Genomic DNA, 13,573 nt, shown 5'->3' on the forward strand with positions numbered 1-13,573 from the left:
AAATATACTTTAAAAGCTAGGTAACAACAGGCGGTCTTATCGCTAAGAAGCGATCTCTTCCAGACAACCTTGCGGTAGCAGGAAACTAAGGACTTACAACATTTATTTTCTTACAATACAAAACGTAAACGTGTAATACTGTACCGTGTAGGTACCTACCTTAAATTCTGGTAGGGAGGCTCTAGAGCTAGGAACCCGACTGACCTATAAGGTTCCAGACGGAGTCGAGGAGAGCTGGGGGCAAGAGAAGACCAAGATTCTGGACTTCTCGGCCACCAGCGTACGAGTCCGGATTCTGAGGGCGAATCCAAATCCACAACCCTCAGAATCCAAACAAGAGGGACCAGTAGAAGCACCCGAGCTGAAGCAGGAGAGTGCTGAACCCGTCGATGTCCATACGGGAGGAGAGGGGAGTATGGATGTCGCCGGCAGTGAACTCTCCGAGTAGCAGCTCGGGGACAACAACACTACACACGAGATGAAAAGAAAGGGAGACACACAGGGAACACTACACAAACACACACACACCAACACACACACGAACATATGCCAAGTAAACCTCCAACATTGTAAGGATGCGATGTCCGAGCTGGGACAATATGTTGGGAGGGCCGAAGTTGACATAGCACTGCTGCAAGAACCTTATGCATGGAAAAATCGGGTGGCAGGCCTGGGACATCTGGGGGGAGCTCTCTACTACGAAGGGAATGGTGAGCTGCCTCCTAGAGCATGCATTTATGTGAGCAACAAAATAAGAAACATGGGTTGTGTCATGACCTTATGTTACAGAGACCTTGTTGTGGTGGAGACCTACTTCATGAAAGAAGATGGCAAGAGATACAAGGTGGCGCTAGCGTCCTGCTATCTGCCGGGCGATGGAGTGGCACCCACGAAGGAGCTAGAAGAAATGGTACTGTGGTACAGAGGTAAGGGGATTCCACTGATTGTTGGTTGCGATGCTAACGCACACCACGAGGTGTGGGGTAGCACCGACACCAATGAAAGGGGCGAATCATTGATAGAATTCATAATTAGCAATGACCTAGAAATTATGAACATAGGTAATACAAGCAGGTATATATATATATATATATATATAATATTATATTATATTATATGTACCCATATGTATGTTAGTATATTATGTATGTATAAGTAAGTATATTATAGCAATATATATATTTGAAATTGTATGTTGTTCAACATATAAATGTATACTTAATAGTTAATTTTTCGTACTTTTAATTTTTCTTGCACCTATTACTACTTGTTCTCTGTTTGGCCCAAAGGTTAACTGGTAGAGAATGCCTTCTGGCATTAAGTTCGCCTTTTGTACAATTTTTACTGTGCAATAAAGTTTAAATAAATAAAATAAATAAATAATACACCAACGTTTGTAACGAGGGCCAGGAAAGAAGTGCTTGACATTACCATGGCAACGAAAGAGGTGAGCGACAAGGTAAAGGGCTGGAGGGTGGATGTGGAGGACAGCATGTCTGACCACCGCAGATTACTCTACAGCATCGATAGTCGCGTAGAGAAGATGAAGGTAAGAAATCCACGTAAAACCGACTGGACGAAGTACGAAGAGGAGCTAAGGGAATTGGCTGTCTCGGGAGTCAGGTATGAGAATGTGAATGACCTAGAAAATGGGGTTCGCAGACTGAAAGAGATCATATTAGGAGCATACTACAAGGCCTGCCCGGAGAAGCTGCTACAAACAGGCAAAGGGCAGCCATGGTGGAACAGAGAACTACAAAAGGTAAGGAAGAAAGTGCGAAGGGCAATGAGAGTGGCGACAAAGAGGGACGACTCTCAGAGCTGGGACGCGTACAGAGAGGTCAGGAATAAGTACACCAGACTAAGAGAGAAAGCTAGACTAGAGGGCTGGAGGAGGTTCACGGGAGATTTAAACAGCTATTCAGACCCCTCTGAATAGCTGTTTAAATCTCCTACCAGCAGTTTCACTACTCGTGCCCCCGCACGAGTAGTGAAACTGCTGGCAGGGGATCGATCGTGCCAACTGGGTAGTCTGAGAGTAAATGGAGACTTAGTTACGGAACCAGAGGAGATATTAAGCGTCATGCTGAAATCACACTTTCCGGACTGCAAAGAGATGACAGAAATGGAGGAGCAGGAAGGTCAGGAGGAGTCAGACTGGGCAGCGGCATTGGAGGTGGTGGAGGAGGAGAGGGTAGAATGGGCGATCTGCTCCTTTGCGCCCTTCAAGGCTGCGGGCCCTGACGGAGTCATGCCGGCACTACTGCAGAAAGGATATAGATACATAAAAGAGGACTTAGTGGAATTATACAGGGCAAGCATTGCACTAAAATACATTCCAAGGGTGTGGAGAGAGGTGAGGGCGGTTTTCCTGCCGAAACCGGGTAAGAAATCATACCAAGAAGCGAAGTCATTCAGAAGCATAAGTTTGTCGTCGTTCGTACTAAAGACTTTAGAGAAAGTGATAGACAAACATATAAGAGAAAATCTGGAAAGCAGTGGAGACCCGTTACATGGGAATCAACATGCTTACATGGCAGGAAAGTCAACGGAGACAGCCCTACACAACCTAACTTTAAGGGTGGAAAGGGCACTAGAAACGAAACAGTACGCACTAGGCTGCTTCTTCGACGTTGAGGGGGCTTTTGACAAAGCAACCTTCGAGGCCGTAGAAGAAAGTCTGAAGAGAGAGGGCATCCGACCGACAATAGCGCAATGGATAGGGAGAATGCTAAAAGGTAGATCCATTACGGCGGAGCTGGGAGGAGTAACAGAGACGATTAGTCCAAGAAGAGGGTTCCCACAAGGGGGATGCCTGTCCCCCCTGATGTGGTGCCTACTTCTGGACTCAATGGTAAAAGAGCTCAACAGAGGAGGCATGTACATGCAGGCTTACTCTGATGATGGAGTGCTGCTAGTGAGAGGAATGGTTCTCACCGTGATAAGAGATATAATGATAAGAGGTCTCAGACAGGTACTGAGGTGGTGTAGAGAGAGAGGGTTGGATCTCAACCCATCGAAAACGAAACTAGTGATATTCACTAATAGAAGAATAAAGGAGATGACACCCATTAAGATACAAGGAATAGAACTCGACATGGTGGAGGAGTTAAAATATCTGGGCGTTACTTTAGACAGTAAACTCAGGTACAAAACTCACATCAAGGAGCAGACAGCTAAAGCTATAAGAACACTTTTCCAATGCAAAAGGGCAGTAGGAAAGAACTGGGGACTGAAGCCAGGAATGATCCACTGGATCTACAAGGCGATAATACTACCCAGGGTGCTATATGGAGCAGTGACATGGTGGCATAGAGCACATATTAAAGAAAACCAAAGAGAACTAACCAAAGTCCAGAGATTAGCGTGCCTCATGATGACGGGGGCTATGAGAACAACCCCGACACACGCAATGGAGGTAATGCTAGGCTTGAAGCCACTCTGGATTGAGGTGGAGAAAAGAGCCACGGAACAGTGGTATAGAATGAAAGCATGCAAGGAATGGAGAGGAAGCTGCGTGGACAAGAGACACGCGCTAATACAAAGAGAGGCACTATCAAAACTTGAAATGTTGATGGCTAATAATGACCTTATAAAGAGGCAAGAGATTTTTGACAAGAAATATAGAATACACATAGGAGAAAGAGACAACTGGAAGGTGGAAGTCGGACACCCGACGACCATCTGCTTTACGGATGGCTCAAGAAGAAGCTCGACGAAACTAGCAGGAGCGGGCATAGTGATCCCCAAACTGGGAGAGAAAGTATCAGTACCACTAGGTAGATATGCAAGCGTGTTCCAAGCCGAGGTATGTGCTATAACACGCTGCGCAAGCATAATCAAAAAGAGCGTAAAACAAGAGGGAGCTGTTGTAATATACACAGACAGCCAGGCAGCACTAAAGGCACTAAAGAAAATATCAGTTACCTCCTCGCTCGTGAGAGAATGCCGAGAGGAGCTCAACTTGATAGGCAAGCAAAGAAGTGTCACGGTGGCATGGGTACCAGGACACCAGGGAGTAACGGGAAACGAGAAAGCAGACGAGCTGGCGAGGATAGGGGCGCAGACGGAATACATAGGTCCGGAACCGGCTCTGCCTATGTCAGCTGATGTCACGAAGGGAGTCATAGAGAAGGTAAAAGAGATGGAAGCACAGAGAGAATGGGAAGAAGAGACTAGATGCAGACAGTCGAAGATGATGATCAAAGGTATAGACCACAGGAGAACCAGGTATCTTTTGAAACTAGGTAAGAGCAGTCTGAGACTACTGACAGGTATCATTACAGGTCACAATACTCTTAACAGACACCTTAAGATAATGGAAATTAGTAGAGACGCCTCCTGTCCACATTGTGGTAAGGAGGAGACCAGCTTACACCTACTAGCAGAATGTACTATATACGCGGCACCGCGATATAATACATTCGGTAGAGACACACTAGAAGAAAACGAACTAAAGGACGTCGAACTCAAAGATGTCCTTCTGTTCTGCAGGAAAACAAGAAGATTTGAGGAGAATAGTGTGGGAATGCCGCCGGGACAGTAACCTGCAGCTCCAACTCCAGGGAACCGGGCTAAATGAACGCGACAAGCGATCGATAGCCCGCCTGCTTCCGGCCGGGCGTCCCTACACTACATCTACATCTACCTTAAATTCAATAAAAAATATATCATCATTAATTAATATAAAATTAGATTTTAGCAGAAATGTTAATTAGCAGAATTTTTTAAGCAGGCAGGCTATTTTTTTTGATTGACCTTTCGTCTAAGTGCCTTATTTATCTACAAAGTCATTAATTGTTGTAGTCAATAATGATTTTGTGATATTGGTTCCATATTATGAAATTCTACCGGAGAAATTTAGCATATCCATGAGAGGACTATAACTAATGCTTTCGTGTTTCCATTACGTTACAGTACTTAAATCCAATTAACGTGCTTTATCCTATAATCGTTAACTAGTTAACGGACCAATATGATGTCTGCAGCTAGGTGATTATTGCTGTAGTAAAATTTATATGGAGACATTATAAAAGCAGGTGAGTATATATTTAAATATTAGCCTGAATGGATGCCTAGTGTCCTGTCAAATTTATGTTAAAGGTTACGGATGATACCAGATTTCAATTTTAGTATAGGTATAGGGTTTATAACTCTAACTCCTTAAAGGTTCGCGCATGCGTAAGTAATGCAAAGTTGCCGTACTCACTACCTTTAGAAGATCAGTCGTCTTTCAACTGTTCCGCTCTGGGCACGTTCGCGATTCGAACCCAACTTGCAACTCGTACGTGACAAGTGTTGTGAAATTCTGTACATTGAAGTCGTATAAAAGTCATATTAACGTAGTGAATGTGGTTAACAATTCGAGGATTAATTTGACTGGTAAATGTAAGTTTTTTGTCTTCTTCGCTATTTGAGTTCGTTGACTCTGATAATATTGGCAACGATTCAATGTCCTTGACTTGGCAGATTGCAGGTTTGGGTCCCGGCTTGTAAACACACGGCTCGGCTGACATGGCTTTGTTTTGTTTTGTAATGTTATCTATGACCTGCTTTTTGATATTACTTTAGTATGTTTAAATGTATAAGTATTTATTATTTGTATGCTGAATTCTTTACTTAACACGAAGACCTACTAAAGTATATATGTACCTTAACATGTTGGTTATTTTAGGGAATTTTAATGTTGATGACAAAAAGGTGGATGTCTAACAATATTGGTTGTCATATAAGCGGCTTGATGCAATTTCTGTAACAAATTCTAACTATAAATTTAATGAGTAAAGAGTTGTTTAATTTACAGATGACCCTAAAAAAGAAAGTAAAGCGTGATACCCACACTACAACTAAATTAAACTCTTCCCAAATTAGGAGTTGGGTTCTTTGATTAGGTACCTATAAACAATTAAATATTTAATGCTCTCTTTATTTTAATTTACTCATCACTAAAAGGCAGAATAGTGGTATAAAAGGAAATTACTGTCGTACAACCTTTATGTGACCAGTTTATCTTCACGCCATAAACATTTAGGTCGCTCTGGTCACAGCACATTAACACCCAGGCCCTAAGCGCATAAGGCATTGTTCTATACTACGGTAATTAGGATTGGCATTTAAGTGTAAGCGATATAGTTACGATACTGTGATTGCATCTCAATTTTACACTGGTAGTACTCAAGTTTACCTACAGCAAATCAAACGGTAGACAAAAATAAAGAAGGAAAAAATTCTTAGTTAAAAGGGCCTGTTTGCCAAGGGGGAAAGGGGTATTCAGACGTGGGTTTTACCAGTAAAAATTATAAGTTGTTAGATATCATATAAAATAACTTAATATCCTGAAAATGAAAAAAACAGTAGGGAAGCCTCAACATTACATAGAAATATTCGCCTGCGGCCGCCAGCGGCGGTATTCAGAACTATGATATACCTACTGCAATGCATACTTACTTATATGTATTAATTTATGCATAATTAACGCCTATTAAAATAGAAAAACTATAATGCATTAAATCGACCTGTTTATAATGCATATGACTGCAAGGTAAATTTCACAAGGATCCTGAAGGTTTAATTGTTTTATATTGTGTAGTGCAATATTTTTCTATTTAATTTACCACCAGCTTTAGCTTCTAGTAACAAATAATGTTTGTAGCTTGTGCCTTTTCTATTTGTCTTTAAAGCGTTCGTGTAACAATAATGTCTGAAATTTACTACAAGTTGTAAAACTTATAGTAAATTATGAAACTCATAATTTATAAACGTTTTATTGCGGTTATAAAGTTTGTAGTGAATAATGAAACACATTGTCATTGTATGCTTTCTAAAGACAATGGTTTAGTCATAGTAGCATCCGTTGTGCAGTAGATAAGTTTATGAAAATAGGTAGCTTACCTACCTCTATATAGTAGGTAGGCTGTTTTAATCATTGCTTACACTGTATTAAGATAAGTAACTGAATACAGAACTTTTTTCGACTTAGCTTTAATCAATTTAATTAGTGTTTCTAATTACCTAAATACACACGTACTTAAAATCATAACCTGGTTTAAAAAAATCTGTTTGACAAAGACTTATTGACAAAACGACGTTATTTATGTGATAGGTTCCCAGTTTTATTCCCGAGTTCTGGATGTTTTTATTAAGTATTTATCTGTTATATGTCGTCGTCTTTTAGGAACCTACAACACTAACTTTACTCTGTTTAAGTCGATTTTTGTAAGATATCATATAGGTGTTAATCAGCCGTATTCGAACAATGAGATACGTCAAATACTAGATATTGAAACGATATGGATTAGATATGTCAGTGTGAAACAAATGTCAAAATTGACGTTTCTTCAAACAAATAGGTACTTTTGACACTTTTGACACTTGTTTGACACTGACAAACTGACATATATAATCCATATCGTTTCAATATTATTTGATGTATCTCATTGTTCGAATACGGCTGAATATCTCTAAAACGTATTAATATCTAGATTATCTGAAGGGGTTACATATTGGGGGCGTGTGTATGAAATAATAATATTAATTTATTATTTCACACACACGCATATTGATTTCACTACGATTAAACCTTCAAACACTAAACCAAAAATATAATAGAACTCATAAACAGACATTAAGGCCTCGCCCTACTATATAAGAAGATTCATTGCTCTTGTTAAATTTGTTCAAAAGTTATGCGAAAACAAACAAAAAATATAGCCAGCGTTCCGTTATTTTTAGAGGTCGTTAGGGAAGTCGTTATAAACGACCATTTATTGCACAACACAATTTGTTTTCCTCTTCTACTTTAGTAAAATAGGGTGAACTACCCTATTTTTATTAACTTTTGAATACCTATGCACTATTTATTTGCCTACATCATAACCTAATCTGCATCTTAACATCGAAAAGTTAAGGACATACTAAAAAAAAAATTTTTTTTGGACTTACAAACCATAACAAACAATTTAGCGATCGTGTAACGTGTAACGGAACCCTCTTTTTAATATAAAATCGGATCGGCCCAATTTTTTGCATCATTTGACCATCATCACGTTTCTTGCGTACCTACAAAAACTTTGCCCGCGGCAAATCAAAGTATATCTTTCGCAACCTCGCTGACCACTTTAACCTATTGCTTAGCTTTGTAACTTAAGACGCATGTAAAAAGGTTTATTTTACAAAAAACTTGAAGGACAATATAGCTTTAACACTTTGTTATTAAAAGACAACGGCACATAAATGAGCGGTTACCAATCTTGTTAATTGTTACATGAGGATATTGTACCTTAAAGTTATGTTGGAAGCAAATTATAATCTTCAAAGCGTAATGACCTTGAGGCTTGAAGCTTAGTATCCGAGAATATTATACACAACTTAGGTAAAAATATATTATCGTATTTCAATCATTGGCCGTGATATAGATACGTGATACGTGTAATAAATCACACAAAAAAATATAACGGGTCTCTTAAGAAGCAAGCAGTACTAAGGTTGCCTCCAGAATCTCACGAACTAAATTGACAGGTCAATGTGCACAAATGATACCACAGTTTGGCCAGTGCTGTTCATATCGATATTTTCAAAAAAGTCTGAATTAGAGAATATCGCGAAAATACATCGCTAGGGGCTACTATTGCGCGGTCAGTTAAAATGTATCTTTAAGTAATTTAAGTTATTTTACAAATGTTACTTGGTATTTCGAAAATTGTGCAATTTTATAGTAAGTAATAGAGACAGGGATATGGGTTAAAAATATTGTAAATATTTTATATAGAAATATGTCCGTTTCGCATCCGCACCTCCTGATTTGATCGGTAACGTCACATCACTACCTTACAATCGAATCAACCACTTTTCTCTTCACATTCATATAAATCGAAATCGGTTGTGACCGCTTTATAATTATGACTTGGGTAGTAAGTGCAATAACTTACCTACTTATCGATATCATTTTATCGACATATACCCGTGACTATTTTTTCTTTGCTATTCCTGGTATCATTTTATTTGTCTAAGTCATGTCAATTTAGTTCGCGAGTTTCTGGAGGCAACTGTAAGTCACCACCGGGATTCGAACCCAAAACTATGACTACCTACCTACCAAACAGATTAACCCTTCGTATGCCTTTGTCAAAAATTGGCTACTGAATTAATAACCTTGAAATTGTATATAATATTACCATCATTAATGTCACTTATTTATTAAACCGTTTTAATGTGTATTAATGATGTTTCATGGCAGACTATAATTATTACACCCTTTTCACTGTAAACATTAGTGTTTCATTGAAAACATTCACAAGTACACAACGAAACAACCTTCATTTAAAAAAAAGGTTTGTAATACAGAAACTGTTAAAGATAAGTAGAAACCAAGAATGCCATACGATAGCCAAATATAGCAATTATTACCATCATTACGTACAGTCCAAATTGTGTGGTATCTATACGGGACAAGGCATACGAAAGGTTAAGGCATTCTAAGCGTCTTGTAGGTACCTACTTGTAGTTTGACTATATTTTAGGTCGCAACTGCATTGAAAATTGTCTAGAAATGGAAATGTTTTTTCTTTCATTTTGAAGCATTTTAAACGGTTATTTGAAACCGCTAGTCCATGTAGCGAATAGAATAAAGTTGAAGCGGTCGGCTCGTTTGCACAAAAGAAACATCATGGCGACTATTAACATGCAAGGCACATTAGCTCAATAGTGGGACCGGATTTTTGCACTAAAAGTTTTGATAATTCTAAAGTTGAAAAAGTGATACTTATCTGATATAGGACATATTTTTAAGCATATATGCTATATATGATGAAAAGTTAGAACGAGCGTTAGATATAAATTAGGTATTTATATATTTTTAGTAATGATTTTTTAATATTGAATTAAAGTGCAATGTTTAAGTTCCATTGTTTATAATATGTGTGACGCTTTATAATGTAAAATTATTAGAAATTTTTTTAACGTGCTTCTTTGTCAAACTACAATTAGCTTATTATTTTGTCGATATTGAATTAAAGTTTAATAAATCCACAACAACATATCTAAATTTATAAGTTAATAGGCAAGCTAAAAAGCTAGAAGAATAAGATATATGCTTTAGAATTAATATGCGTTTTTTGTCCTATAAGATCTAATATTGAATTAGAGTCTGTAAAAATAAGTCTATTACTATAAAATAATATACGCAGCCATATTATGGAAAGTAAGAAATTTCTGTGTGTAGCTTGCATTGTAATCGTAAAATCTAGTTAAAAAGGCGCGAAATTCATGCATACGCCGCGCTGGTCCGTCAGTCGCCGGCGCGGCGCTCGAGAGCCTATCATAGCCTACCTATACCTCGCCCCTCGCCCCACCTCCCGCTCAGTAACACTGTCTGTCTTTTCTTATCATTCATTTGTTTGTTTACCGTGCACATATATAAATTAGATGCGGACATTACGTGAAATTAAAATATCTTATTAAGTAAAAATACCTACAGCTGGTCAATCAGATCTTGTCAGTAGAAAGAGGCGGCAAATTTGAAAAATGTAGGCGCGAAGGGATATCGTTCCATAGAAAATTTGAATATCGCGCCTTTTTTTAGTGACAAGATTTGCTTGACCATCTTTATATGCCTACGCTAACGTCTACGTAATTTACTTTCTAGACATCTCGCTCACAATAATATGCGAGTACGAGCGAGATGCATAGAAAGTAAGTTACGTTCTCAATAACGTTTATGTCAGTGCCAAACTGGTGGTAGTCACACTGTAGGACTGTAGAGTTAGACCAAGAACAGTCTGCAGCGATTTTGATAGCCCACGCAGTGCAAGTGTTATTTCATTGTATATTTCATTATCTTGACTAATATTGCAATAAAAATGTACAAGATATTCACAACTATTTTTTACTATACATAGTTTGTCAAAGGACTGTCTCATTTCAAACATAGACAGGGAGAATCATCATACTATCTTTGACTTACACTAGTACTAGCACCCAAAAGAAAAGAATGAATATAGTTTTTTGTTTTTATTTACTGACAAATTGGTTTGACCAACTATACCTATTTCTGGTTCCTATTGTCATGTCCTGTCCTATTCAATGTCAATATCATAATATGTATATTATAAACCAACTGCTCAATATTACACGGTATACATCCTGAATATACAATAAGGTAAGTGGCCTCACTTACCTTATTGTATATTCCGTGTGGGCCGTATATGCCTATATACAGCCCACCTTAAATTAAAATGGTTTTTTTTTTAATAAACAGGATATGAAGTATGAAAAACTCACTCAAATAGGTTTCTCATTTATTTAAGTTTCTTCATTATACCAAAATAGTTATAAAAATATTACGATACTCTTGGAAAATATACCTTTTATAAAAGTCCTATTATGGGCCTTATTGAACACTACCAGTGTATTACTTAATCTCGCAAAAAATAATCATGTTGACAGTAGGTAATAACAGATTTTATTGTTTTTAACTTAAGAGTTATACATATACAAATAACAATATTTGATACTTCATAACAGGAGGATTTATTTATAATAAGTGAAAATAATTATTTTGGGTCTTAATAACTAAAGATATAAAAATTGTCTAGTTTACGCGAAAATAGTAGGTAACTAAACATAAATCTTTATTAGTTACAGTAGTCTCATCTTTTAACATCTGGGGGCACGGCAGTGCCCCCGCCAAGACGAGAAAAGCGCAAGGGCACTATCTACCTTTTCTCGAAGCGCTTCGTCGTTTTTTGGAACCCTCATAAATTGGGGTTGGATTATACCAGATAAACAAAGTTCTCGGACTTATTAAGCATATCAATTGCATAGCTCTTATACTTTAGATTTTATTCATATCTAAAAACTTCGATTTCGTCACTGACTCACTCACTTGATGATCATCAATACCGGGTACTTCCTGAAGTCCTCTAAGAAGCTGAAATTTGGTATGTAAGATAGTTTTAGTACATAAACAACAAATAAATTCAAAAAAAATTTATCCCTGAGGGGATGAAGATGGGGTTTAATTTTGTATGGGAAATCAATAATCGCTGAACCGATTTAGTTGAAATTTGGTATGTAGATAGGTATTGTTATGGGGAAGGATATAGAATAGATTTCAACCTCAAAGTTTACCCTTACGGGGTGAAGGCAGATTTCAACCCCAAAGTTTACCCTTACGGGGTGAAGGGTTTATATGGGGAATCAGTAAGAAGTACATTGTGTAACAGATGCCCCCAGATACTTATTTCAGGATTTTTAATAGTAAATCACCCCAACCCTTTAAATTAGGGGATGGAAGATTGTCATAAACAACTTACAAAAAGAAGTGAAATCCCATCAAAAACATTTTGATGTAAAATGTTGCCCAAACGAAACCATAAGGCTCGCACTGTCAAAAAGTTATCAGATCTCTTGCCAAGCTTCTAACTCTACAAGCCCTCTAACTTTACTAGCTCTACACCAAAAGTGTGTGGCTTGGCCGTTTCGTTTCTACAAGAACTATTGTATGTAAGTATAATACAAAAACCGCTTTTAGAGAAAAGTGAGTAAAATGTCTTTAAAAAACCCGTAGGGATCGGAAAACTAGGTACTTAAGTCCGACTCACGCTTGACTGCACATTTCTAATAGGTTTTCCTGTCATCTATAGGAAAAGAGCTAATATGTGTATTTTTTTCATAATTTTAGACCCAGTAGTTTCAAAGATAAGGGGGGGGGGGGATGGTCATATTTTGCGTATTTTCTTAAATAACTTCTAAACTATTTATTTTAAAATTATGAAAAAATATATCTGAGATTCTTAAAATGAGCCCCTTCATTTGATATATATATGTATATATATATTTTTTTTAATTTATTGAACAATAAGCCAAATAAAGTACATTATTATTACAAGACCCATCGTGGGCAAAACCTTGAGGAGGTTTGTATGCCGATGGGGAGTTCGAGAAAATAACATGACAATATACATATCTATCTTATACTAATTAAAATTCTAACAAGATTCTCTTATATTAATTCTTATTCTAATTCTCTTATATTAATTATAACAAGATATAGTTTTTTTTTCTTCTATTTATCATTCATCTCAAAAGTGACCCCTTTATTTGAATTTCTATTATTTACTTTACATGTATGTGATATGTCCTTGGGCTATAGACTTACATGTGTATACCAAATTTCAACTTATTGGTGCAGTAGTTGCGGAGCAAATAGGCTGTAACAGACAGACAGCCAGACACACGAGTGATCCTATAAGGGTTCAGTATTTTTCCTTTTGAGGTACGGAACCCTAAAAATAATGAATTTAATAAATTTTTCACCTTATGCCCATGTGGCGGTAGCGAAACAGCCAAGCCACATATTTTGACTAAGGTGTAGAGTTAGTGAAGTTAGGGCTTGTAGAGTTTGAAGCTTGGCTCGACAAGAGATCTGACAACTTTTTGACAGTGCGAGTCTTATGGTTTCGTCTTAGCAACAAAATTTACATGAAAATGTGTTTGGTGGGATATTTTTTTACAGTATAAATATTTATCCACTCCCTTTGACGGCTTTGACCGTGTTTTAAAATTCGTCACTCGT

At 37.5% G+C, this 13,573-nt stretch overlaps 1 protein-coding gene across 1 annotated transcript; it reads left to right on the forward strand.

Moving 5' to 3' along the window:
* The first annotated feature begins 580 nt into the window (after positions 1-580).
* LOC134666188 (uncharacterized) lies at positions 581-1,939 on the forward strand. The gene is made up of 2 exons (XM_063523339.1): positions 581-1,074; positions 1,411-1,939. The coding sequence occupies exons 1-2, from the start codon at positions 581-583 to the stop codon at positions 1,937-1,939; spliced, it is 1,023 nt and encodes a 340-aa protein (XP_063379409.1).
* Positions 1,940-13,573: the final 11,634 nt, after the last annotated feature.

The sequence above is a fragment of the Cydia fagiglandana genome, chromosome 7 (genome assembly GCF_963556715.1).
Source record: "Cydia fagiglandana chromosome 7, ilCydFagi1.1, whole genome shotgun sequence".
Classification (NCBI taxonomy): domain Eukaryota; kingdom Metazoa; phylum Arthropoda; class Insecta; order Lepidoptera; family Tortricidae; genus Cydia; species Cydia fagiglandana.